The following is a 27336-nucleotide window of genomic DNA, read 5'->3' on the forward strand; positions in this document are numbered from 1 at the left end:
TCAATGGACTGAATTCCCCAATCAAAAGACATAGATTGGCAGAATGGATTAAAAAACAGGATCCTTCTATATGCTGTCTACAGGAAACACATCTTAGACCCAAAGATAAACATAGGTTGAAAGTGAAAGGTTGGGAAAAGATATTTCATGCAAATAACAACCAGAAAAGAGCAGGAGTGGCTATACTAATATCCAACAAATTAGACTTCAAATGTAAAACAGTTAAAAGAGACAAAGAAGGACACTATATACTAATAAAAGGAACAATTAAACAAGAAGACATAACAATCATAAATATTTACGCACCGAATCAGAATGCCCCAAAATACGTGAGGAATATACTGCAAACACTGAAAAGGGAAATAGACTCATATACCATAATAGTTGGAGACTTCAACTCACCACTCTCATCAAGGGACAGAACATCTAGACAGAGGATCAACAAAGAAATAGAGAATCTGAATATTACTATAAATGAACTAGACTTAATAGACATTTATAGGACATTACATCCCACAACAGCAGGATACACCTTTTTCTCAAGTGCTCATGGATCATTCTCAAAGATAGACCATATGCTGGGTCACAAAGCAAGTCTTAACAAATTTAAAAAGATTGAAATCTTACACAACACTTTCTCGGACCATAAAGGAATGATGTTGGAAATCAATAATAGGCAGAGTGCCAGAAAATTCACAAATACGTGGAGGCTCAACAACACACTCCTAAACAACGACTGGGTCAAAGAAGAAATTGCAAGAGAAATTAGCAAATACCTCGAGGCGAATGAAAATGAAAACACAACATATCAAAACTTATGGGACGCAGCAAAGGCAGTGCTAAGAGGGAAATTTATTGCTCTAAATGCCTATATCAGAAAAGAAGAAAAGGCAAAAATTCAGGAATTAACTATCCATTTGGAAGAACTGGAGAAAGAACAGCAAGCTAACCCCAAAGCAAGCAAAAGGAAAGAAATAACAAAGATTAGAGCACAAATAAATGAAATTGAAAACATGAAAACAATAGAGAAAATCAATAAGGCCAGAAGTTGGTTCTATGAGAAAATCAATAAGATTGATGGGCCCTTAGCAAGATTGACAAAAAGAAGAAGAGAGAGGATGCAAATAAATAAGATCAGAAATGGAAGAGGAGACATAACTACTGACCTCACAGAAATAAAGGAGGTAATAACAGGATACTATGAACAACTTTACGCTAATAAATACAACAATTTAGATGAAATGGACGGGTTCCTGGAAAGACATGAACAACCAACTTTGACTCAAGAAGACATAGATGACCTCAACAAACCAATCACAAGTAAAGAAATTGAATTAGTCATTCAAAAGCTTCCTAAAAAGAAAAGTCCAGGACCAGATGGCTTCACATGTGAATTCTACCAAACGTTCCAGAAAGAATTAGTACCAATTCTCTTCAAACTCTTCAAAAAAATCGAAGTGGAGGGAAAACTACCTAATTCATTCTATGAAGCCAACATCACCCTCATACCAAAACCAGGCAAAGATATTACAAAAAAAGAAAACTACAGACCAATCTCTCTAATGAATACAGATGCAAAAATCCTCAATAAAATTCTAGCAAATCGTATCCAACAACACATTAAAAGAATTATACATCATGACCAAGTAGGATTCATCCCAGGTATGCAAGGATGGTTCAACATAAGAAAATCAATTAATGTAATACACCATATCAACAAATCAAAGCAGAAAAATCACATGATCATCTCAATTGATGCAGAGAAGGCATTCGACAAGATTCAACATCCTTTCCTGTTGAAAACACTTCAAAAGATAGGAATACAAGGGAACTTCCTTAAAATGATAGAGGGAATATATGAAAAACCCACAGCTAATATCATCCTCAATGGGGAAAAATTGAAAACTTTCCCCCTAAGATCAGGAACAAGACAAGGATGTCCACTATCACCACTATTATTCAACATTGTGTTGGAGGTTCTAGCCAGAGCAATTAGACAAGAAAAAGAAATACAAGGCATCAAAATTGGAAAGGAAGAAGTAAAACTATCACTGTTTGCAGACGATATGATACTATACGTCGAAAACCCGGAAAAATCCACAACAAAACTACTAGAGCTAATAAATGAGTACAGCAAAGTAGCAGGTTACAAGATCAACATTCAAAAATCTGTAGCATTTCTATACACTAGCAATGAACAAGTGGAGGGGGAAATCAAGAAACGAATCCCATTTACAATTGCAACTAAAAGAATAAAATACCTAGGAATAAATTTAACTAAAGAGACAAAAAACCTATATAAAGAAAACTACAAAAAACTGCTAAAAGAAATCACAGAAGACCTAAATAGATGGAAGGGCATACCGTGTTCATGGATTGGAAGACTAAATATAGTTAAGATGTCAATCCTACCTAAATTGATTTACAGATTCAATGCAATACCAATCAAAATCCCAACAACTTATTTTTCAGAAATAGAAAAACCAATAAGCAAATTTATCTGGAAGGGCAGGGTGCCCCGAATTGCTAAAAACATCTTGAGGAAAAAAAACGAAGCTGGAGGTCTCGCGCTGCCTGACTTTAAGGCATATTATGAAGCCACAGTGGTCAAAACAGCATGGTATTGGCATAAAGATAGATATATCGACCAATGGAATCGAATAGAGTGCCCAGATATAGACCCTCTCATCTATGGACATTTGATCTTTGATAAGGCAGTCAAGCCAACTCACCTGGGACAGAACAGTCTCTTCAATAAATGGTGCCTAGAGAACTGGATATCCATATGCAAAAGAATGAAAGAAGACCCATCTCTCACACCCTATACAAAAGTTAACTCAAAATGGATCAAAGATCTAAACATTAGGTCTAAGACCATAAAACAGTTAGAGGAAAATGTAGGGAGATATCTTATGGATCTTACAACTGGAGGCGGTTTTATGGACCTTAAACCTAAAGCAAGAGCACTGAAGAAGGAAATAAATAAATGGGAACTCCTCAAAATTAAACACTTTTGTGCATCAAAGAACTTCATCAAGAAAGTAGAAAGACAGCCTTCACAATGGGAGACAATATTTGGAAATGATATATCAGATAAAGGTCTAGTATCCAGAATTTATAAAGAGATTGTTCATCTCAACAACAAAAAGACAGCCAACCCAATTACAAAATGGGAAAAAGACTTGAACAGACACCTCTCAGAAGAGGAAATACGGATGGCCAAGAGGCACATGAAGAGATGCTCAATGTCCCTGGCCATTAGAGAAATGCAAATCAAAACCACAATGAGATATCATCTCACACCCACCAGAATGGCCATTATCAACAAAACAGAAAATGACAAGTGCTGGAGAGGATGCGGAGAAAGAGGCACACTTATCCACTGTTGGTGGGACTGTCAAAGGGTGCAACCACTGTGGAAGGCAGTTTGGCGGTTCCTCAAAAAGCTGAATATAGAATTGCCATATGACCCAGCAATACCGTTGCTAGGTATCTACTCAAAGGACTTAAGGGCAAAGACACAAACGGACATTTGCACACCAATGTTTATAGCAGCATTATTTACAATTGCAAAGAGATGGAAACAGCCAAAATCTCCATCAACAGAAGAGTGGCTAAACAAACTGTGGTATATACATACGATGGAATATTATGCAGCTTTAAGACAAGATAAACTTATGAACCATGTAATAACATGGATGGACCTAGAGAATATTATGCTGAGTGAATCCAGCCAAAAACTAAAGGACAAATACTGTATGGTCCCACTGATGTGAACGGACATTCGAGAATAAACTTGAAATATGTCATTGGTAACAGAGTTCAGCACGAGTTAGAAACAGGGTAAGACAATGGGTAATTGAAGCTGAAGGGATACAGACTGTGCAACAGGACTAGATACAAAAACTCAAAAATGGACAGCACAATAATACCTAATTGTAAAGTAATCATGTTAAAACACTGAATGAAGCTGCATCTGAGCTATAGGTTTTTGTTTTGTTTTGTGTTGTTTTGTTTTGATTTTACTATTATTACTTTTATTTTTTTCTCTATATTAACATTCTATATCTTTTTCGGTTATGTTGCTAGTTCTTCTAAACCAATGCATATGTACTAAGAAATGATGATCATGCATCTATGTGATGATGTTAAGAATTAATGATTGCATGTGTAGAATGGTATGATCTCTAAATGTTGGGTTAATTTCTTTTTTTCTGTTAATTAAAAAAAAAAAAAGAGAAGGGATAATTGGAGATGAAGGGATACAGACTGTACAACGGGACTGGATATAAAAACTCAGAAATGGACAGCACAATACTAACCAATTGTAATGCAATTATGTTAAAACACTGAATGAAGCTGCATGTGAGGTATAGGTTTTTTGTTTTTGTTTTTTTTGTTTTTTTTTTCTTTCTATTATTGTTTTAATTCTTATTCTGTTGTCTTTTTATTTCTTTTTCTAAATCGATGCAAATGTACTAAGAAATGATGAATATGCAACTATGTGATGTTATTAAGAATTACTGATTGTACATGTACATTGAAATGATTTCTAATTGTTTTGTTAATTCTTTTTTTAATTAATAAAAAAAAAAAAAAAAAAAAAAAAAAACAAATGAGTTAAATGGTTTACATAATTCGCTAAACTTGTGTGGGATTATAATTTCTGGAAAGCAAGTTAGAATATGTATCAAGAACCTCAAAAAAGTTCATACCTTCTGATGTATTAATACCTCTTTTAGGAATCTAGTCTAGAAAGTAATCAGAGATGCAGCCAAAGATTTATATACAAAGATTTTTATCACAATGCTATTTCTTAAAGAAAAAAAAAAAACAGAGTATGAAACCTGAACATGCAGAATTACAGAAATTGTTAAATAAACTCTGGTACAAATATATAATGGAATATATATTATACAGGCATTAAACTTCTTGATCTTGGAGAATATCAGTGACAGAAAATACCTAACTTAAACCTTTCTTTGTATTTTCTGTTTATACAATTTTTATATAAAATAAGAAAAATATGGCTTTTTAAAAAACTGTAGAAACATTACTCTTGAAGGTTTTAAAAAGCATTCAAGCAAAAAGTAAAACTACTCCTTTCATATACACTTACTTTTTTAAGTTTAATTGATTCACTAAATAGCTTTTTAATATGTTACTAATTGGATTTAAACACTGTTTATAAATATAAGCTTTTAAAAATCAAATTTCTTAACATAGATTTAATAGTGCTTTTATTTTTATATTTCATTTGATATAAATATTTCATTATTTTGGTCTTTTTTTCTAAGATAACTTGGAATAATTTAATATCTTGGTTAGATACTAATTTTTCCCATGGCATCTGCTCATTTGGCTTATATTTCCACCACTGAACTAGGACTGAAATCCTCTCCAGCTGTGACTTATGATCTGTTTATATACAATCTGCCAAGACACAGTGCCATAACGTCCGCAAGAGTCCCAGGTAAGAGGAAAGTGACGTTATGTAGCCCAGCTCAGAATTCTCCATGTTAAACTATTCAAATCTTAGTGAACTATGAAATTCACCTTGAATTTAAAAGAAACAATAGCTACAAACTAATTCATATCAGGGGTCTTTGAAATGTACTTTATCGCTCAGTGTCTGATTTAAGATTTTAAATACTGTGCATTGAGACAAATCTAAAATCCATACACAATCCCAATACAAAGTAGGTCCTTTAATCATCAAGAATTAGATTCTTGAAAGCATGAGAATCTGTAGTTGAAGAATATAATAGCGATGTGAAAAAAATAGAGCTTTTAAAAATTATGTTTACATTAATTCTAAACATGTACACATATGGATACAGAATAGACTGTTTAGGTCTAAACAGACTCTGAAAACTAAAGTACAGAAGTGTATTGAGCTAAAATAACATTATTTTCAGAGCAGCAACAAAAGGTTACTGCTCAAAAGGCAAGTTTTAAAAAAAATTATTATGAAAATTAACATATACAAAAAAGCAATAAATTTCAAAGCAGATAGCAACAATTAGTTACAGAACAGGTTTCAAAGTTTGGTACGGGTTACTGTCCACAATCTTAGGCTTTTCCTTGCAGCTGCTCTAAAATACTGGAGACTAAGAGAAATATCAACATAATGATTCAGCAGCCACACTCACAATTTTCTCATGGTGGAAAGGGCTGACGATAATATGGGGTAGGGGGATGGAACTAGTTGCTATTCTGGAGAGACTGGCCCCTCTGGACTTGGCCTATGAACCCATCTTCAGGTTGCAGGCTTCTGCAAAGTAATCATAGTGCATGGAACCTTTGTAGGATCTCAGATAGAGCTCGAGTTGTTCTTTAGGGTTGGTGAAATGGTTTTGGTTAAAAGGCCAGTTCTGGGCAGGCTGTATATACGGCTGCTGGGAATAAAGAGAGGGTATGGGAATGGAAGGGGGCGGGGGCAAGAGAAAGCGAGCCACAGGAGTTGCTTTGGGTGGGATGTTTTGGCACCTTGTTTTGTTAATTTTACAACTTGGACAGAGTGTTTTTGCAGTAGTGGGCTATCTAGTGAAGATAAGTGTGTGGATGTTAACATGACTTGTTTCTTTTCTGCAGAAATGGAAGTCTTAGTAAGTATCGTGAAGGATTATTGGTATGCCAGCCTGATTCAGTTGTTCTCTATTTCTATTTTGTAGTCCCCTGGATAAAAAGGAAACTCAAGCATATCAAGTTGATTAGTGAAGCTATTCACCATTCTATTTTCACAAAACAAAATTAAAAACCAGGTTCTCTAGGCTGGTAAAACTTCTGCTATTTTAAGATTATTTAAAATTCCTTAAATAAACAAGGAAATGACAACTTCATCTAATACATGTAATGCTCTTTGTCTCAAGGATATATAATATTGGGGTGGGTAGGCAAGATTTTGAGTTTTTAAGACATTTTCAATGGCAGCTATAACTCTTGAAGAGGCTGTTTTCAGTATATTCACACAAGAGTGGATTGTCTGGTAGTTATATTGTACATCTGTTACTTGCTTAAATAATTAGTTATTTTTTCTTTAATTATAGGCTTGAGAGCTTACACAACTAGCCTGTACAAATCCAACATCTTTCAATATTATCCCAGGATATAGTTGAGTGAACAGTTCACTTGAGTAATCAGGGACATTCAGTCAATTAAACCCATCCATGTGCCATTATTTGCCATGACATCAGTTTTAACAAATGCATAGACTGCTGATGTATCCACAACATAGGTCAGTCAAAAACATTCACTGTCTTAAATATTTATAGAATTATATTTCCGGTCTTCTGAAATATAATCTATAAAATACAATTAAAGAAATCATTTTATATACAATTAAGAACAAAATAAGGGCCTATGATAGATGATGATATGGCAACTACTAGTTAAAATGAACTGTTTTCTATGTGCCATTCACTATGCTAACTGCTCTAAATACATTATTTCTCATCAGATTCCTGATTCTTACTAAAAACTCATCAGAATGGAACAAGTATTTCCTCAAATGTGGAAATCTGAGTAAGCAACTTGATTAAAGTCACCAGCAAACAAATGGCAGATCAGGAATCAGACTCTACCTCTGCTAACTCCCAGAGTAGTCATGAGAATAAATCATTATAAACAGGCCAAGATATATTCAAAGTATAAGAAAATTTAGTGAATATACATATATATTTTTCATTCAGTACCTTCATCTTAAGGCTGAGAACACTGATCCATGGACATTAAATGATTCTCCCAGCTGCACATAGCTCATGAACTGATTGAGGAAGGGCTAGGACTTGGTCTCCCAGTCTCTAAAAGATTTCATTTAAATCTTTTTAAAATGAAATTTAAATAGATTCCTATTTAAATCTAAGGAAATCAAAGTTAAGAGAGAATAAGTAATTTGTCTACAATTTAATACCATGGTGTTTCATTGGGAAAACGAGCCCATGGCAATTTCTTAATCCAGTTATAGTGATGTAAATTGATAAAAAAAAATAAGATGTAGAGTTTATATTTACTTTTGTCTCTTTTTTGTGATGAATGCTGGTGAAAGATCAATTTCATTTTAACTTTTAATACAGAAAAGTTTAAGTTGTCTACTCATGGATAGTATAGTTTCACCTATAATAACCACTCCAGCTCCAAACCTTGCAGTTGTTTTGAAGCAAATCTCAGATAAAATGAATGTCCTAAGCAAATAGAAGACAAAATTTTTAAAGTAGAAAAATTTGTTAAAGGATTGTATTTTTAAATAGAATGGGATAAAATGGAATGAAAGATACACATGTAGCAGAGAGCTTAAAGAGAATGTCTAAATGATATACTTTATAAGTAGGTAAGAATTGTGGATGTAGGCTGTATTTTTTAAATAGGAAATCCATGAAAAATTAAAGCAGAATTCAGCAAAAATGAAGGGAGAAGTGTTGGTAAATTTTAGAAGATTTAGCAAATGGATATGGAGCTCAATAACCAAACAGAGGAAACTTAGTGATGAGCAGTTTGTGGAGCTCAAGTTTCATTAAGTCAAGAATGCTGGGTAGAGTCAAGGCTGCTTCTCAAGCATAGTGAGCACAAGGTAGAGATAAGTGGCTTTACGAAATTCTATTAATGAAACATATATGCATCAATGTCATCCCTGGGGGAGAGAGAAAGTCTATTATCAGAGAAAATTAAATGGAACCTAGTATCTGTCAGTACTCAAAAATACATTTAAAATAGTATTTCTAAAATGTTATATTTCTTAAAATTAATTGATAAGAAAATTATGCAGAATCTTTACACAAGCCTTATGATGTTAATATGTGCATGCATTTCATGTTTGATGCTCACAAAAATTTTATGGATTAGAGCAGGGAAGATATAATTATCTCTGTTTCACAAAGAGAGATAATTATGACTTTTGTCTCAAAGAAGATAAATGACTTTTCTGAGGTCACCCTAGTGCTATGAGACATAGCTAAGTCTGAAAACGAGCTCAACTAGCTATAAAGTTTGGCCTCTTTGAGCAGAGGATATGTTTTAGGTTTAAATGAACACGGCTAGATACAAATTCACATTAAAAATGAAAGTAAACTTAAAACATGATAAAAAATGACTCATTAAAGAAAAAGAATACAAATATTAATCTGTTAGTCCTTAAATTATAAAATAGACATGCTCCTGAGAAATTAAAAAGCAAAACACAAATCTTCATCATAAAATTGACTTATATGACACAACATAATATTTTTTGATATTCATTAATGTTTTCTATTCCCACCTGCTGAACCCTGCACCTTGCACTTTCCCCCATTCCTGGAGTCTAATTCCAATACACCTCCCCCTCCTTTGGGAATGGATAGCACAAAAATTCAGAAATAGTGAAATTCATATATATTGAGCCTCAAAAGTGGTCTAGGCATCAAACTCAAAAATATTTGGAAATATGTTTGCTCATTCAGATGGAGTTTTCCTCTGTTTTATTCTCCCTGTACCACCATCACACTGAGTATGAGAAGTTTCCCAACACTAAAAAGGTTGCAAAGTGAGCCAAGATTTTTATAATGTTAAAGATTCACCCTCATTGCAACAATGGCTATTTCTCCAATAAAATATGTGATTTTTGCATATCAACTTATTTATAATAACTGTGCTATAAAAATTTTAATTGGTTGCAAAGTGAGATCAGTAAAATAAATTATAATCACAGACATGAAATGATATGTCATCTAAAAAAAAATCATAAGAGTTTCCTTAGTACAGTGTAGCCCAATTTTATGGACACTAAGATGGAGTTATTAATGAAGCAAGCACCTGATTAATTGGAAGATGATTAAGCTAATCTTCTGGTGGTTAAATATGGTACTCAGATAGGAGTTCTGGAAAAAATATGTAAGAATGTGCTATCTCCATTTAGGATATAGGGTTACCTGATTTATTTATTAATTTGCACATTCAGTAAATATATATTAAACTTTTTTATGTGTCAAGGATTGTTAAACTCTTAGGATTTTAGTAGGAAACAAAATATTCATTTACCAAAAAGAAACTTACTTATTAATGCAGTATTGTCAGTGTATTTCATAGAACACTCTTCTCAAAAGCTACAATTTAACAAAGGAACCTCAGACAAATAAGTTTGGGAAATCCTGTACAGCTTGTCCTCTCTTGGAGAAACAAAAGTGCATATTAAGGTATTAAAGGCTCTGAGAAGGTTTAGAGAAAATAAATGAAAAAGCGGTTTAGCTTTATTAACCTAGTGTTTCCAAACTTAATTGGATTTTTTGCTTCTCCCCTCTCCCATGTATTAAGAAAGCCAGTGTGCAGAGCACACTTTGGGACAGACTGGGTTAGGGAATTCTAAAGAAAGACATTTACTTAGAAATATTTCTGCTAGCTATAGTAGTTTGATATAAATTTCCCATAAGTACAAAGCACTCATCTTGATGTTCCTAAACTTTGATAAGCTTCTAATCTAGAATCAGATAAATATTTGCATTCCTTTGTCCCAGGAGTAGATTCTGGTAAATGGCCAGAATTAACAAGCTTTGCAGATATTGTATCATAATAAATTGTTAAATTGGCTTTATATTTTTACAACAGTTTCCTCTGGGCTTGGTGAGTGGGAATCAATCAGAACCAGTCTCCTAAAGCTTGATCATTTCGTGCACTAACTGACAACACTGCATTTCTGAACCTGAGGAATTGAGGATTGGACTCTGGTTCAACCTGAGGAATTGAGGATTGGACTCTGGTTCATCTGATGATGCCTGGTTATCCCAGGCATCATCACAAAGGGCTTTGGCAGCAGGTCTCCTTGATTCTATATAACCTGACCCTTTGTTTTCATTTAGCAGCTTCCATCACCCTCTCTTGAGACTATAGATTACTCCAGAATATTGCTTATGTATCTTACTTGTCTCTAATATCCCCCACTGTTTTTATTCCTCTATTCTTCCAACACCTAAGTTAGCCCTTCATTATCTCCTGCCTGTGCCTCTTACACATACAAGCTTTCCACTACCACCAAGGATGTACGTAAAGTGAACACCAGGCCTTGTTATTCTTTGGCTTAAACCATTTCATTAGTTTTCATAGCATCCCAATCTCCTGCTCATTATTCAGTTTGCAGCTTATGGAAGTCTTCACTACTCACCCTGATCTAAATTAGGTTTCCCTTGTTTGTGTTCTCTCATAACACTCAGTGTTGTTTATCACCCATTAGCAGAATGTGTGGTGATAACTGTGGTGTGTGTGTGTGAATCTACTTGATTATATTTCCAGGGTAATGTCAAAAATATTAGACCAATAGGACGTGGATACAGACTGGTTAGAAGTGACCCTAGGCTAGGGATTACCCCATTAGTTACTGGGAAGAAGGACTGAGGGACAAAGTGAATCTAGACAACTGTGAGTTCACTTAAGGTCCTTGAACAGTGGCTATTTTCCAACAAAATGGAAATATTTCAAAACTTTTTACTGGAATGGCTGTGCTGCTATGTATGAGGTGAATACTACCCCTGGATTGTCTGATTCCTCCAATAGTGCATATGCTTTGCTGGAGCGATTAAATATTTCTGCTTCACAAGACATTAGGTATCCTTGGCCTAGAAAATGTCTGAAGCAAAGTTGAAACTGAATATTTGTAAAGCTGATTTGAATATGGCATAAAGGGTCCTCCACACTCTGATCTCTGCTTCTCCAGTTTCAAGAATAAGAGCTTCTGACTAATGCTTTGCTCTTTAACCAAACAGCAAAATATACAGCTACTTTCAGAAACCATGTACTACAAGTTTTTGCCTTTGCCTATGGCGTCTGCATTGGCTAGAATGTCCAACTGCAACCAGCTAACAAGTATGCATTCCCTAAGGGGCAGGTCAGGCACCATATTTCCCAGTAAAATTGTCCAACACTGGTGCCACCATCACCCTGCACAGATGCCAGCCTGACTTAAGCATTCCTTCTCTGTTTTTCCATAGCAGTCTCCCAAAACATCTAGTATAGCATTTTCCAATTTCCTTTTAAATAAACTATTTAGTTGCCTAATTTTTTATTGTGATCTCCTGAAAAGCAGGAACCATTATTTACACACCCTTGTATACTCAGGTCTTACCTCAAGACTTGATGTTTATACACTGCTTGAATAGTGATCCAACCAGTGAATATTTGGCACTTGCAAACACTATAATGTGGGTTCTACCTAAAATGAGGTTGAAATATTAAGGATCATATTTCTATGACTTAAAGTATGGTGGACAAGGAAAAAGAGGATTAACAACAGGGGAAGCAAGGCTTTAAATTTCCATTTCTCTAAACTAAACATAGCAAACATACTAGACTGAAGGTCAAATTCATCCTACAGATAAGTTTTTTTTTTTTTTTTTTAAATCGCAGTGTTCAAAGCCTTTTTGAATTTAAATGCTTCCAATAAGACAAGGCTCTTCGGTTCACCACTGCATACATGATTTCTTGTTGTCTATGCTCTGTCTCATTTATATCATGTGCCATTGAATAAAAGTTTTAAATTTGCATTTATTGCAATACCTATCACAATACAATGAATATTACACTACATAAACGCTTTAGTTATTTAAAATGTTGTTAAGACAAGCAACATGACAGAGGAAAGCTCTGATATTTAGTTTGGCATTTTAATACGTAAAATAACCTCACTGAATTTGGAAAATATTCCTGTTACACATCTGTTTTTGAGTTCTCTCTCTTGCAAAAGCAGCTGGGTGGGAATATTAAGATTTTGTATTAACTGCAAATGGATATCAGTTAAACCTCCTTGACTCAGGGCCTGGAATACCACTTCTCTAGCATGTGGTCTGCAAGGTATATTTGTACACCAACCACTAAATAAGCACCATCAATTCTTTTAACCTATTGGAAATATAATTTGAATTTTTAAATAAGTGAGATATTGCAAATTGTAAATATTCAACTGATTGTTAGGTCTACAGCAGAAAAATTAAATCATAGTCACCAAAACAACAACAACAAAAATAAAGATCTATATCTTCATGGTAATCAGTGCTGGATTGCACTGTTAAACAACTAGAGATCATTCTACCATCCTGAAATATCAGCAGGACAGCGTCAAAAATGATGAGACTTCCATCATAAAAAGGTCTGCCCATGGCATGCTGGGTGCTTCAGTGAATCATTTATCTTCTAGCTTAAATCTGTTGTGGTAAGAAATATTACAACTCTGATTCTGCATGACACAATAATGCAAGACTGAAAAAGACTATGTGTAATGATTCATCATAACAACTTCTAGAAAAAGTAATGTACACAAAGGAAACTGCAGGGTTTATTCTTATTATTATTTCAAATATTTTCCCCTATCAACTTCCTAAGAGAGGACTAACAATTTTACAGTTAAGTTTTGCCTGCAATGCTTTCTCCCTGTGCATGTGTATCAGGTTCATTCAAGGACTTATTTCATATCTAAATATCAGTAGGGGAACAGAATAATTACTTTTCTAGCATTTGCAGTGAATTGAAAAATTTAAAGTGTCCTTGCAAGTACTTATGGCACTTTAATTTTAATGATAGAGGGGACAAAGTTAAAGATGACCATCAAGGATATTCTGATACATTGATAAGAAGAAAAAGGAAAGAAAAAGAAGAATTTAGAATTTAGCATATCATTGCTGCATACCTTATCTTTCTTTTGCAGGAACATAAAAGATTCAGAGTTCGTTCATGTTAAATTTATAGCCATCTTTGGAATGTACTGAAATTACATTAATCCATGGTATTCTATGAGTAGTCTCTTGAAATTCAGAAAGTTTTGTGGTGCTTTCCCATACTTGACCTCTCTAAATACCAATGGCAAATCCTTTGAGTTTCAAGGTAAATTTCATGTATTTTTTCAACTGGGTAGTAACTTAGAAACAACTGAATCAAACTTTCCATTTTACAGATCAAGTAAACAAGGCCCAGACAGCTTAAATAGCTCAATGTCACACAGCCAGTTAGAGGCACATAAAGGACTGGAATCCAGACCTATAGACTCGCAGTTCAGCTTATCTTCCACCATTCCACAGTAACTGTGCAATCTTCTCCTCTTCATTCAGTTTATTATCACCACCATCATTGACTTTATGACTCTGAACTTTAGTTCAAAATACTCTTCAGCAACTTAATGCAATTGTCACAAAATAGCCTGCTGAGGCAAATGCTTATATAACGGCCTTATTAAGATGAGGCGAATATCAAAACAAACATGCATAGGAAAAAGATTAATATGGTGAAATAACATAACCACTGTTTAAACAAATGTGTAAAATGTTTATCTTGATGTTGCTGAGCCATATTTTTTCAAAGTTTTCTTTTGAAGTATTAAACATAATTTTCCTATAACTGCTTTAAAAAGCAGATGGCAGAAATGTGAAACACAAACATTCACATCTAGTACACAATGAATGCAAACAGCATTTATCACATGAACCTAAAAGTTCCTTTATTACAGTTATTTTGAAAATTCAGCTCTAATCATATTCTAAAGTATATGATAGGTATCTTTCTAGATGTTGAAAGGCAATATTTTTGTTTAAAGTGCAAAGAGAATATAATACCAAAAGAAAGATACATATGATATAAAAGATACATAAGATATATCATATATATATATTTATAAATTTCAGCTTGGATTAAAGAATCTAACACCATTTTTTATGGGTGCTTTTCGACAGCTTTCAAGCTTCCTCCCCACTTCGTCCCCTTCTCCCTTTGTCTTACATCCAGGCAGGTTGATTTTAAAAAAGCCTGCACCCACCTTTGGCACCAATGGAAAGTTCAGACCATGCAAGCCCTGATCTGCACACAGGAACCCTCATCCCACCATCTCTCCCTAACCACAATAAAGCCCTAAAACCACTCTCCTTTCTCTGCGCTCTCATGCCATTTTGGATCTGCTTGGGATCCTGCCCAGTTATTCCCAGAAAGTCTCATTATGTGACTAATAAAAGTTTTCCTATTTTCTTTATCCATGTGTAGTACCATCAGTCTCAAAAACAAAACCATATATGGGGAGGATTCTGGACACAACTGATGCAGTGAGCAGGGTGTATAGGCAATGACCACCATCATCGCCCATGTTTCTTCTCTTGCTTTGGCTTGGTGACAGGCTCTGATTCCTGCTGGCTGGAATGCCCTTCAAATTATGCTGCTGCCTACTGACAATCTCATGCTTTGAGTTATGCTGCTTTTTATTGCATGTCTACCAAGTCTCTATCACCTTGTATCAGAAGTTTTGTAAGTGGAGTTTAGAGATAGGAGTATAAAGTTGGACAACTCTGGGTCATGTCTCTTGGCCTGGACCTGCATGTTTCAGACCGAATCATACATGTCTATTTCAGCATAAGCCATGACTGATGCTAGGTCCAGGGAAATGACTCTTACCCTGTGACTGTTGGCTGTGTGTCTCAAGTTGGCATTGGTCTCCATGCTTACAGTACTCAGGGGAAATACTGATACCCTTATGATATATGAGTCTCTTGGGCTCTGTGGAAGAGTGGTTACTGTGTGGCATGTAAAGGTCTATATATCCTAAGAAGAGATCATTTACTAGAAACCTGCAAAATGCCTTGGCAACTGCTGCTGTGTAGGCCTCCGTTGTAACTAAAAACAAAACAAACAAAAACTGCTAGAGAGAAAGAAGAAGTAAAACACTTAAGAAGAGGTTCACAATTTGACCAAAATGAAAATCCAAAATTTACTAAAAGAATTTAGAAAACAAAAACATAATGGGCTCTGATTGGCTTCTATTTTCCTAGAACATAGGTTCTGAATTAACTTTAACATCTACTGGGATGCACCATATGGCAATCCTCCCTGGCCCTAATAAATACCGGGGCTAAAATTACAATAATACCTGGAATCCTCTAAGTTTAAATAATGCACACCCTATAATTTTAGGAGAGTTCCCAGCTACAAAATAGAAGACCAATAGGCATACTTCACCCTAACCACTGGAATTATTGTCTTGCCTTAATTCTCTATAGCCATGATGCTCATTGCTTAAAATTATTCCAGAGTGGTCATGCAAGTTCTGACCTAATGAGTGATAAATTAAAATTAAATTAAGTCTTTGATACTTTCAGTTGGCTTGACAAAATGGGACCCAATGGACTTTCTCCCCGATTAAAATAGTTAATATGTTCCTATATAAATTAAAAAAGGATTGAAACCCATTACAAAAGACTTATTTAAAGACGGGGTGATTATCCCCACTGCTTCTCTATTAAACAGCCTAATTTGGCTTGTATTTAACCTGGAAAGAATTAATGGCACCTCATAGTGGATTACTGCAGCCTTGAATTCTGTGCTGATCCATTAAGGCTCCATACTCTTTATTACTGAAATTACTGACTCCATCCTATTAGCAACTAGTAAATATTTGGTAATATGTTGTGTTCCATGCCTATTTCAAAAGCCTTTCAGCCTTCGTTTGCAATCACTCTCAAAAGAGCACAATACCTTTGTCTTTGCTTTCCAAAAGGAGACACCTTTACCTGACAATACCTGGCATACCTCAACAGCCCATCTATCACACATAAGATTTGTAGGCAAGATCTTAATTGCATCGAACATTCTCCAGAAGCACAAGTATGACATCACACTGATCACATCCTCCACCAAGGAGATCTGGTCAGTCAAAGGCCACTCTATCCCTATACTGTCCAGAAACAACTAATAACCCTCTTAGCATACACAATATTAAAACAAGCCCGACATCTTTTAGGCATTTTTGGGTTGTGAGAACAACATATTTCTGATATAAAAATTTTATTTAAGCCTATTTATGGTGTTAATTGCAAATCAGTTCACCTCGAATGATGACCCTTACATAAAAAAGTCTCTAGGATCTTTCCAAATTGTAATATAACAACTATGGTCTCCACATTCCTCCACTCTAGAGTCTTTAGCAACCTCCTCTCATGTCTCTTGGATCTCTGGAACACTCTTGAGAGCCGTATGTTCCTCACACTCTTCTGAGAAATGCATGGCTTCCTCAGCCCAATGTCACGCTATTAGAGCACTAACTGTTGGCTATTCTCCTGGAAACAAGTTCTTACAGGCCCCAAATCTGTGACCTTTCATATGCAGTTGCCAATTATGCCATGGATCATGGAAGCAGCACCCTGCAAGCTTGGCAAGCATCCCTGGTAAAATAGAATGGTGCCTAGAGGAGAGAGCCAAACCTGAGTCCTCTGGCATTTCCTACCTGAATGGGGGCAGCCTTCTCTGTCCTCAGCCCCTAACCAGATGTCAGTTTTGATGAGTTTCACCCCTATTTCAGACACCCTGTCAACCTGAGAAGCTTCTTAGGGTCAAGTGAGTAAATAGCAGAGGAAAGCTGTATACTTTATAGAGACAATGGCCACTGTCACACGTGCTGGAACTTACTGGAGAGTTGCTGCTTTTAAAATCCCTTAACTGATGCAAACCTATTAAGGAATCAAGAGTCAGGAATGATAAAAGACAAAAACATTGATAACATGAAAAATTAGGATTTACAATTTTACTGAGTGATTTATGATTGGGCAGCATCCTATCCATATAATAGAAGGGAACTCTGCCAATGAAGTGGAAAAGGGGGACTTATATAGGGCAAACATGGAAACAAGTGAAGAAATGTTTTGATCAGCTGACATTAAGTTTCCAATTTACATAGGGGGTATTATCAAGTAGGGAGCAGATATATGGTAAGCATGCTGGTTTGAAAGCATTATATACCTGAGAAAAGCCATGTTTTAATCCTGATTCAATCTTGTGCAGGCAACCATTTCTTTTATTCATGAATCAATACTGCAGGGCAGAAATATATGATTAGATCATCTCCACAAAGGTGGTACATTCAATTGTGGGTGTGATCTTTTAATTAGAAGAGATGTGCCTCCACCCTTCCAAGGTGGGTCTTGATTAGTTTACTGGAATCCCTTAAAAGAGGAAACATTTTGGAGGAAGTTAAGAGATCACAGAGAGAACAGATGCAGATGCTTGGAGAACAGTTGTTTCAGAGCTAACAGAGCCAATACAATTGGAATGCAGGGCCCAGCAGATGATTATGTGCCTTTCCATGAGATGCTAAGCAAGACAGAACCCAGAGTTGTGTCCCAGAGAAGCTAAGGGAAGGCCCACGGACATTAAATGAGGAACCCTTACAGGAAACAGAGACTGGAGGCAACAGAAGTAGGAACAAGGACCAGCAGATGCCAATCAGGTAACTTCCCAGCTGACAGAGGTGTTCCAGATGGCATTAGCCTTTCTTGAGTGAAGTTAACCTCTTGTTGGTGCCTTAATAAGGATGCTTTCATGACCTCAAAACTGTAAACTTGAAACATAACAAATTTCCTTTTTAAAAGCTGTTTCATTTCTAGTACATTGCATTCTGACAGCTTAGCAAACTAATACAGTAAGTATAGCATACTTGTCCATTTTTCAAAGGCTATCATTCTTGGATGGAGACAGCTAATCACTTAATGTTGCAAAATTTGAAACTTTGTTGGAACTGTTCCATTCTCTTAGAAAGTCCCACCCTTGGTCAGTTTTTAATCTTCAAAAAACACCCTGTCATGTTTTGGAAAGGGAGTTGCTCCTACAACCCCCAAAACAAGTGCCCATTTTATTTTTATTTACCAGTACAATTGGCTGAATTTAAGGCAATCATCTTTGCACTGGATGCTCTGGCCAACATTTGGCCCTGGCCTTGTGCTTTTATGGACCTTTAGGCCATTGTCATTGGTTTGGACATTGGGTTCAGTCAATTACAGCAACAAGAAAAAATTCCTTATCCAAAGTTTCCTCTCTTGGGGTTAAGAAAACTTCATAGATGCCCAAAATAGAAATCAAAGTCATACATGTCTCTGTCAAAATACCACGCCTCATCAGTACAATCCATATCCCCTTTGGAGTTCTGGATATCATTAACAGTGACTAAGGTACTTGTTCTAGTTTGCTAGCTGCCAGAATGCAATAAACCAGAAACAGAAATGCTTTTACAAAGAGGAGTTTAATAAGTTGCTTGTTTACAGCTCTAAGGCCAAGAAGATATCCCAATTAAAGCAAGCCTATAGAAATGTCCCATCAAAGTCATCCAGGGAAAGATACCTTGGTTTGGTTCAAGAAGGCTGATGAAGTTCAGGGTCTCTCTCTCTCTCTCAAATGAGAAGGCACATGGTGAACACAGTCAGGGTTTCTCTCTCAGCTGGAAGGGCACATGGCGAACACAGTGTCATCTGCTAGCTTCTATCCTGGCTTCCTGATTCATGAAGCTCCTTGGGAGGCGCTTTCCTTCTTCATCTGCAAAGGTCGCTGTCTGGTGGACTCTGCTTCTCATGGCTATGTCATTCTGCTCTGCTTTCTCTGAATTGCTTTAATTCTCCAAAATGTTTCCTCTTTTATAGGATTCCACAAACTTGTCAAGACCAGCCCAAATGGGTGGAGACATGTCGTCACCTAATCCAGTTTAACAACCACTCTTGATTAAATCACATCTCCAGGGAGATGATCTGATTACAGCTTCAAACATACAGTACTGAATAGAGATTATTCTGCCTTTATGAAATGGGATTTAGATTAAAACATGACTTTTCTAGGGGACATACATTCTTTCAAACCAGCGCAGCACTCGTACTACTTCTCAGAATCCACAATGTCTCAAAATTTAACCCTCCCTCCAAAAAAGAAATTGGAAGAAGGGGGGTGTCTACCCCTGTCTACATGGAGTCGGCAAAATGGCTTCAAATCTAATCTTACATTATGATACTGTGAACTAAGGATTGTAAAATGTGGATGAGCGTATGGTATGTTCTAGTTTGCTAGCTGCTGGAATGCAATATACCAGAAACCGAACGGCTTTTAAAAGGGGGAATTTAATGAGTTGCTAGTTTACAGTCCTAAAGCCAAGAAAATGTCCCAATTAAAACAAGCCTATAGAAATGTCCAATCAAAGGCATCCAGGGAAAGATACCTTGGTTCAATAAGGCCGATGAAGTTCAGGGTTTCTCTCTCAAGTAAGAAGGCACATGACGAACACAGTCAGGGCTTCTCTCTCAGCTAGAAGGGCACATGGCGAATACAGCGTCATTTGCCAGTTTTCTCTCCTGGCTTCCGGTTTCATGAAGCTCCCTGGGAGGCGTTTTCCTTCTTCATCTCCAAAGGTCACTGGCTGATGGACACTCTGCTTCATGGTGCTGCAGCATTCTCTGCTCTCTCTGAATCTCTCATTCTTCAAAATATTTCCTCTTTTATAGGACTCCAATAAACCAATCAAGACCCACCCAATGGGTGGAGACATGTCGTTCCCTAATCCAGTTTAACAACCATTCTTGACTAAATCACATCATCCAGGGAGATGATCTCATTACAGTTTCAAACATACAATATTGAATAGAGATTATTCTACCTTTATGAAATGGGATTTATAGTAAAACATGGCTTTTCTAGAGGGCATGCTTCCTTTCAAACCAGCACAGTATGTGAATATTTAATATATTTCAATAAAATTGCATTAAAAAATCTAATTGTACAAATAGTACCCAAAGAATTAACTAATATGTTTATAAATACTTATGACAAACATTTTTTTCCTCACTCTAACATGCTAGGCTGCAAATAATTAGGGTTTCCTTATTTATGGGCAGAAATATCACACCTTAATTTCTGCTTCTTGCCATTAAAACATCCATCAATTAAAAGAAAAAAAGCTCCCTTTTCTTTTCAATTGCTCTAATATAATAAGTAATGATATGAGATAGTAAATGCAAATTTAGAATAAATACATATATTATCTATCATCATTAGGTAAATTCAGTAGCTAGAAAAGAATAATCATTGATTTTTATACAATTGTACTATTAAAAATGAACTATCATGCACTTTAAATATACAATATGAAAAGCATTATTGACCATAAGGGCTCATTCATTACTGGAGACTAAATACCAAGAAAAAGAAAACGCCAATAAAACGATTCACAGACCTAATGAGCATACAAAAAGAATCTCAAGACAATTTGTCACTAAAATATGGGTGAGATTCATGTCAATAAATTACTGAATTTGGTACAAAGACAGGTAATCACAACATAAATTATGTAATTATATAAATAAATCTGAATTCAATAGTTCATCTGGAAGAACACAGATATAAGATCAAATGGCAAATGGTTATTTGACTAAATGCATGAGTTTTAAAGAAGAATATACACAAGGTAAAAGAATGGCTATCACTTTTAGAAAAGATGAGAATTGTTAGATAACACTATCTAGGCAGGTCAAAACTACATTAGCACAAATTAAAAAGTCCAAGTGCCATGAAAATAACATATATGCATATTTTTATACATTTATGTATATGTGTCTGTGCACCATAGTTCTAATTTATATTTTTGTTTCCTCCTTATTTCTGAAGAGATCTAGATTTTTAAAGACTACCTTCACAATTAGCAGTTTACCCAGAAATGTGAATGATGTCATGTTGCAAAAATGAATTGTATTTAACAACCACTATGTAATTACCTAAGTCCATCAGTTGGTAAAAAAGACTACATTTAATGAACATGATATGAATTAATAAGATAGTTGCTACCTAATTATTATTAGTGTTGTTATGATGAGGTATGAAATAAAAATACAATAACCTGCATAATGAGCTATGCCTTAAAGAAAGATATTTGGAGAGTGACTAGAAGAAAATCATCTTAAGACTGAAAGACAGTATGTGTGAAAGCCAAACAATGTGGAAGCAGGAGACAAGTTCATGAAAAGTGAAAAAACACTTAAAAATAAAATAAAATCCTCTCCCTCAGCAATATACAAAGGTTTTTAACAATTCTACATGGCCCTAACAAATCAGGTTAGGCTGACAATACTTTTGTGTGAATTACGGAGTCATGAAGTTGAAACCTATGCAACCCAGAGATTGACTCCATCAATAAGAAAAGATTGGAGAGAAGGCAGATCAACTGGGAAAATCTAAGAAGGTTTTCATGCCCGCTTCCAAGATTCCACATGTGAAAGCTAAAAAGATATTCATCTAGGTAGGACGAGTCTTCTAGGATGTGGAACCATCTGGAAAACTGAACGCAAACTTAAGTTCCCATAGGCTATCCTAGAATCTTTCAATGTAATTTACATGCTGGAATTCTCCAAGCTGTCTGAATGTCAGTATACAGTCTACAAGTAGATATCTGATCCATGTATTATACTATAATTTATGTTAAGCAAGATTTTCTAAATAAAATTGTGATAATATTCTTTTACAGGTATTCCCTAAGATGTAAGGAGAGAGTTGTTGAAGGAAGACATGGGTGGGAGAATGGGAAGATGCTAATTCCAACAAGAAATACTCCATTTGAAATTAATTTAGATACCACATTATTAACTGCATTTTTAAATAAAATGAAGATTGAAGAAGGCTTTGTTCAGTTCTTTAAATCCTATCTCCTTCAATTGTATCAATTGGTCCATCTCATATCTCCAACTTTGCCATCTCTACCGTGTTTTGATCCTAAAATAAAGACCTCAGTATCACCTAGTCCAAGGGAAATTAAAACAAAACAAATGTCATTCTCTGGCTTGTACTCTACTTTGGCTGTGATTTTCTTTTTGTGTGTGTGTTCCTTCTCAGTCAAATTTGTTGAAAGAGAAGTCCAAAAGACATATTACTCGATTTTACTACTCATTCTCATCTGAAGTCTCATTTTGTTTCCACCTTTCCAGGGAAAAGAACATAATGCAAAATTTTATCCTCTAACAATGCTACAGTTATCTTGCACTGGAAAGCAATCAGCTATACCAAGTTCCAAGTAAAATAAAATATGTTCTCCATGATTTTTTTAGCATTTAAAAATAATGCAGAAAGACTTAAGCAACCAAACCACAAGGGAAATATCTGTTCTTTAGAAACTGAAAGATGAAGAAAAATTAAAAATCAAAATATGTTTTAAGGATAGATAAAGTAGGGTACGGTAATTAATTTAGTGCTATAGAAGAGAGGGAATAAAATTTCAGTAAGTGCTATCCAACTGACCCAGAATTGTTATTTGTTTTTCTAAGGGTATAAAACAATTGGAACACTGCAGAAATAAATATTTCCAAAGTGATCCTAATATCTGAAATTCAAATGAAATCGAATGATGTTCAGGAAAGCATTATGATTTGATGATTCCTTACCTAGAAGAGATGAAAGGTATAAACTGAATGACAAATGAAAAAGTGTTCACTCACTCACTAGTAGAGTCATATGTACCTCTCACTTAAATGAATTCAACTGTACACCCTAGCAAAACTAAATAAATGTAATTAAGTATCATATGACCTCTAAAGAAAGCCAACCAGCTTATTTGGTGTTATGTGAAGAAATAGTCATCTGTTCTGACATAGGAGGAAAAATATACTGTCAAATTGAGAAATGATATGGCATATATGAAAGCATGCAGATGATCTTTCATGAGTGATTTAAGATATTTCCAGGTTGAGTATATGTGATTTTTTCCATATATTATGAACTTAGAACCTTAAACCCTGTGTAAAATGCAATTCCAATGAATGAACTGAATGCATTTTGCCAGACAGTGTGCTGGATAATTTAAAAGTCAGGGCCTAAGAGTATCAGCATACAAAAGATGTAGAAGAAGGAATGAATATAATTTGGGATAAATGACAGGGAAAGAGAAGAAAAGTGGGAAGTGATATGTGGTGGAGTGTTACTAAAATGTCATAAAATGTAGCTTAAGGGAGCAACTGAAGCTAATTGTGGCAAAGTGAGAATGAGGAGAAGCAGAAGCAAAATAGGGACTTGCTTTATAGAGACCCAGCATTTGTTTCTTGATGACCTCACATTAAAGAAGAAAAGGCAATGATAGGAAGTAGTAAATGATTAATTATTTTTTGTATGTTGCATGGTGGAGGTCACATATCATCCTTTTTCCATGTGACTATCTCACTATTGCAGCATAAATGATTAAGATTTATTTCACTCTACTACCCTGCTCCCAGATAACTATAAAGTGGACCAGGGCTCATTAAGGGATTGGATATGTACTGGGGATGTGAAAGCCAAAATATTTGTTCTTATGTCTTAATTAAATAATAAAATGATTGTGTTATTTTTAGCCATGCTACTTTTGTCATCCTAGCCCAATCTTGTAATCCAGGTCATTTTATTTTATCTATTTCTGTGGGGTATATATGAACTTTAACATAAAAGTATGAAAAATGTGTGTTTGTGTACACATGAGCGACTTTGGGTTATGTCACTTTACACATAACACATTACTTAATTAAAAAATAACATTATAAGGGAGGCATTTATCATCACTATTTTCAGATTCAGGCCAGTAATGTGACTTGTCTAACATCAAACAGCAAATAAGTGGTTGAGAAATCTGACTACAAAGCCGTCATTCTTAAACATTATGGTATTGGGCATAAGACATACTTTAGATATGCAATCTTATTTATCCTGCATCTCTGTTCCATACATGTAATAATTCTCATTTTACAAATAAAGAGCTGAATCTCAAAGAGATTATGCATATGTAACTTTCCCAAAAGCAGATGGCTAAGATCTGTCAGGGCTGAAATTAGAATTCAAGTCATTTGACCAAGCATGTAGTTTGAAAAAAAAAAGAGAGGCAACATTTATAAAATACATTTTCTTACTAATAAATCAAAGTACACTTGATTTTATCCACAAATAACTGAAGATTTGTTCCCCCCCCCAAAAAAAGTTGTAAAACCACACATTATTGGCTTAATGCAGCATTATGTTCTACATTAGAAGGATGAAATTCAGTGTGCACTAACCCTGCTAAATTTCTTCCATTAATTTATTTTTATTTTAATCAGTACCAGTTCCTTCTCTCTCTGAATATGTGTAGGCTGTGCAAAATATCCCCAAGGGGACCAGCATGTCTTTGTGTCAGAAAACAAAATGACTGATTTTCACCTTTCTTCTTCTTTAGGCCACATGGCACCCCAAGAAGAGTATAATGGAACAAATTAGTGGTGCTCAAAGAGGAGGTGGACAGTTGTGCAGTTTACTGGACAACTGTTTCTAAGGTTCCGTCAGGAGCCAGGTAACATTTTTGGCAATTAGGGACATTAAACCCCTTTAGCAAACAAAGAACTTTATTGGGTACGAAAGGCAACAAAAATAAATAAATAAACACAATTAAGTTGATACTTTTCTTTCTAAATTGTTGCTTTATTCATTATCAAAGAGGTCAGTCCCAATTCAACGGATCAATATTCTAGGAAAAAGAAATATTTTGCAGCATGAGTTCAGAAACAGACATCTTGCTAATGCCAGCATGACTCTATCTTGAGGTTAAATGAAAGTTTAGTAATTTGATTCTGATGATAATGTTTTCTCAAGTTAGTTGAAGATCTTGAACTTGTTTTGGAGGGGAGAAAAGAATGTTATATAGGGAACATCTGGTTATAAGAAATTGGACTGGAAGCATCAGCTTATCTTATGTTAGCAGAAATGTTTAGTCAAAATATGATCCAGTAATCTTGATATGATGAAATCTACGTCCTCTGCTATATTACCAAGTCATCTAAACATAGGTTTTCGTTAAAGCTATAGTAAATTATTTACCATGTAACATAATACTGTAGATCCAAATTCTTGAAGTCTGTGAACTTTCAGCCTCTCTTCCATACTTTACTGCTTACTGAATTTCTGTTGCCTATCCATCTATAAACAGAGCTTAGTCTGGGTTGAATCCAGCTGGATCTCACATCTAAAACCTTTAGAAACTTAAGTGACTTCTAAGACTTGTGATCAGGGGAGATGTGAAGACAGCAAAGGACACATTGTGTTCTCAGTGCCAACGCAGAACAGATTGTCAGGTTGACAAGAAGAGCTGAAATGTCCTTTGCTGCCTTTTTATATTCACTGCTATCCCAGAAACTAGATGCTTAAAACAAAAATCTCTTCTTTCTGGAAAATGTTAATAAAGCTACAACTGATTGATTATTTTGTCCTTACTTGTGTTATTATTCTAATTGTTCTATATTTGAATTTATGCATATTTCGCAGAGCAGACTTTGCTTTATTCCCTGGTAATTTCCCATTTTATGTGGTACAGTATGAAGGCACTTTGAAAGGTTACTGAATACTGAATGTATTTATTTTTAAAAATTAAAAACAATCCTGTTTTCATTTTTATATTGTTGTTCACCTGTGTACTTGACTCCAATTCAGATTGAGTAAAGTGACCTCAAAATTTTATTATTACAAAGCTACTGTCTAAAAAGAGTTGCAGAGTAATATACTTTATGGATAATAGACATTTTCACTTAAAAAACTACTAACATTTTCAAAGAGCATGTAGTAAACAATAAAACATGTCTGGAATGATATACTATATGATGACATCAATCTTACTTACCAAACTCCTTGGGAACTGCTATAGAATAAACACAATTATGTCCCACACTGTAATTTTTTGGATAGTTCGGTGATAAAACAGTGCCTTCAGAACCTGTAGAACGACTCCCACAAGGTGCTAGGAAATAAAAATGATCAAATATCATTTTAGAAAAAAATTCAAAAAATGTATATTATTAATGTTTTTATGATATAAACTTTTAAAAAAAATGACTTGAATTTTAAGCTATAACATCTATTTCCATCTCTCAAGTTGTCCCACTGTCAAGCATTTTGAAAATAAAAAAATGTGTATACACAAGACTTCATAAATATTCAAGTTTACTCTTCTCAGGGACGAAATAACATAAATGTTATAACAGTGCTATCTCTAAAGATAATAATGGTGGCTGTTCTCGTTTGCTAGCTGCTGGAATGCAACACATCAGAAATGGATTGGCTTTTAATAAAAGGGGATTTATTCTGTTTGTTCTTCAGAGCAAAGGCAGCTAACTTTCAACTGAGGTTCTTTCTTACGTGGGAAGGCACAGGGTGATTTCTGCTGGCCTTCTCTCTAGACCTCTGGGTTCCAACAACTTTCCCCAGGGTGATTGCTTTCTGCATCTCCAAAGACCTGGGCTGAATGACGAGTTCTGAGATGAGGTATGCTGAGCTACTTGGGCTGTGCCATGTTGAGGTTTCTCATTTAGGCACCAGCCAATTAATCAAGCATCATTCATTTCAGCAGGCATACCTCCTAGCCAACTGCAGATGTAATCAGCAACAGATGAGGTTCATATACCATTGGGTCATGTCCACAGCAACAGAACTAGGTACCTTCACCTGGCCAAGTTGACAACTGAATCTAACAACCACAGTGACCTTGCTTTCATTTATAACATTCTGAAGTTAATCAGCTCCTTTAAAATGATGAGAAATTACTTATGCAGTAGGAAATTGTTTTAC

The 27336-nt window shown here is 35.1% G+C and overlaps 1 protein-coding gene across 1 annotated transcript in view; it reads right to left on the reverse strand.

The window, feature by feature from the left end:
* Positions 1–27336, reverse strand: part of CSMD3 (CUB and Sushi multiple domains 3) — a 1056828-nt gene that overhangs the window by 189073 nt on the left and 840419 nt on the right. The window contains exon 32 of the mRNA XM_077163312.1: positions 26393–26509. Within this exon, the coding sequence (XP_077019427.1) occupies positions 26393–26509 (117 nt within the window). The remainder of the gene's footprint in view (positions 1–26392; positions 26510–27336) is intronic.

This window comes from Tamandua tetradactyla, chromosome 6 (assembly GCF_023851605.1).
Source record: "Tamandua tetradactyla isolate mTamTet1 chromosome 6, mTamTet1.pri, whole genome shotgun sequence".
NCBI lineage: Eukaryota > Metazoa > Chordata > Mammalia > Pilosa > Myrmecophagidae > Tamandua > Tamandua tetradactyla.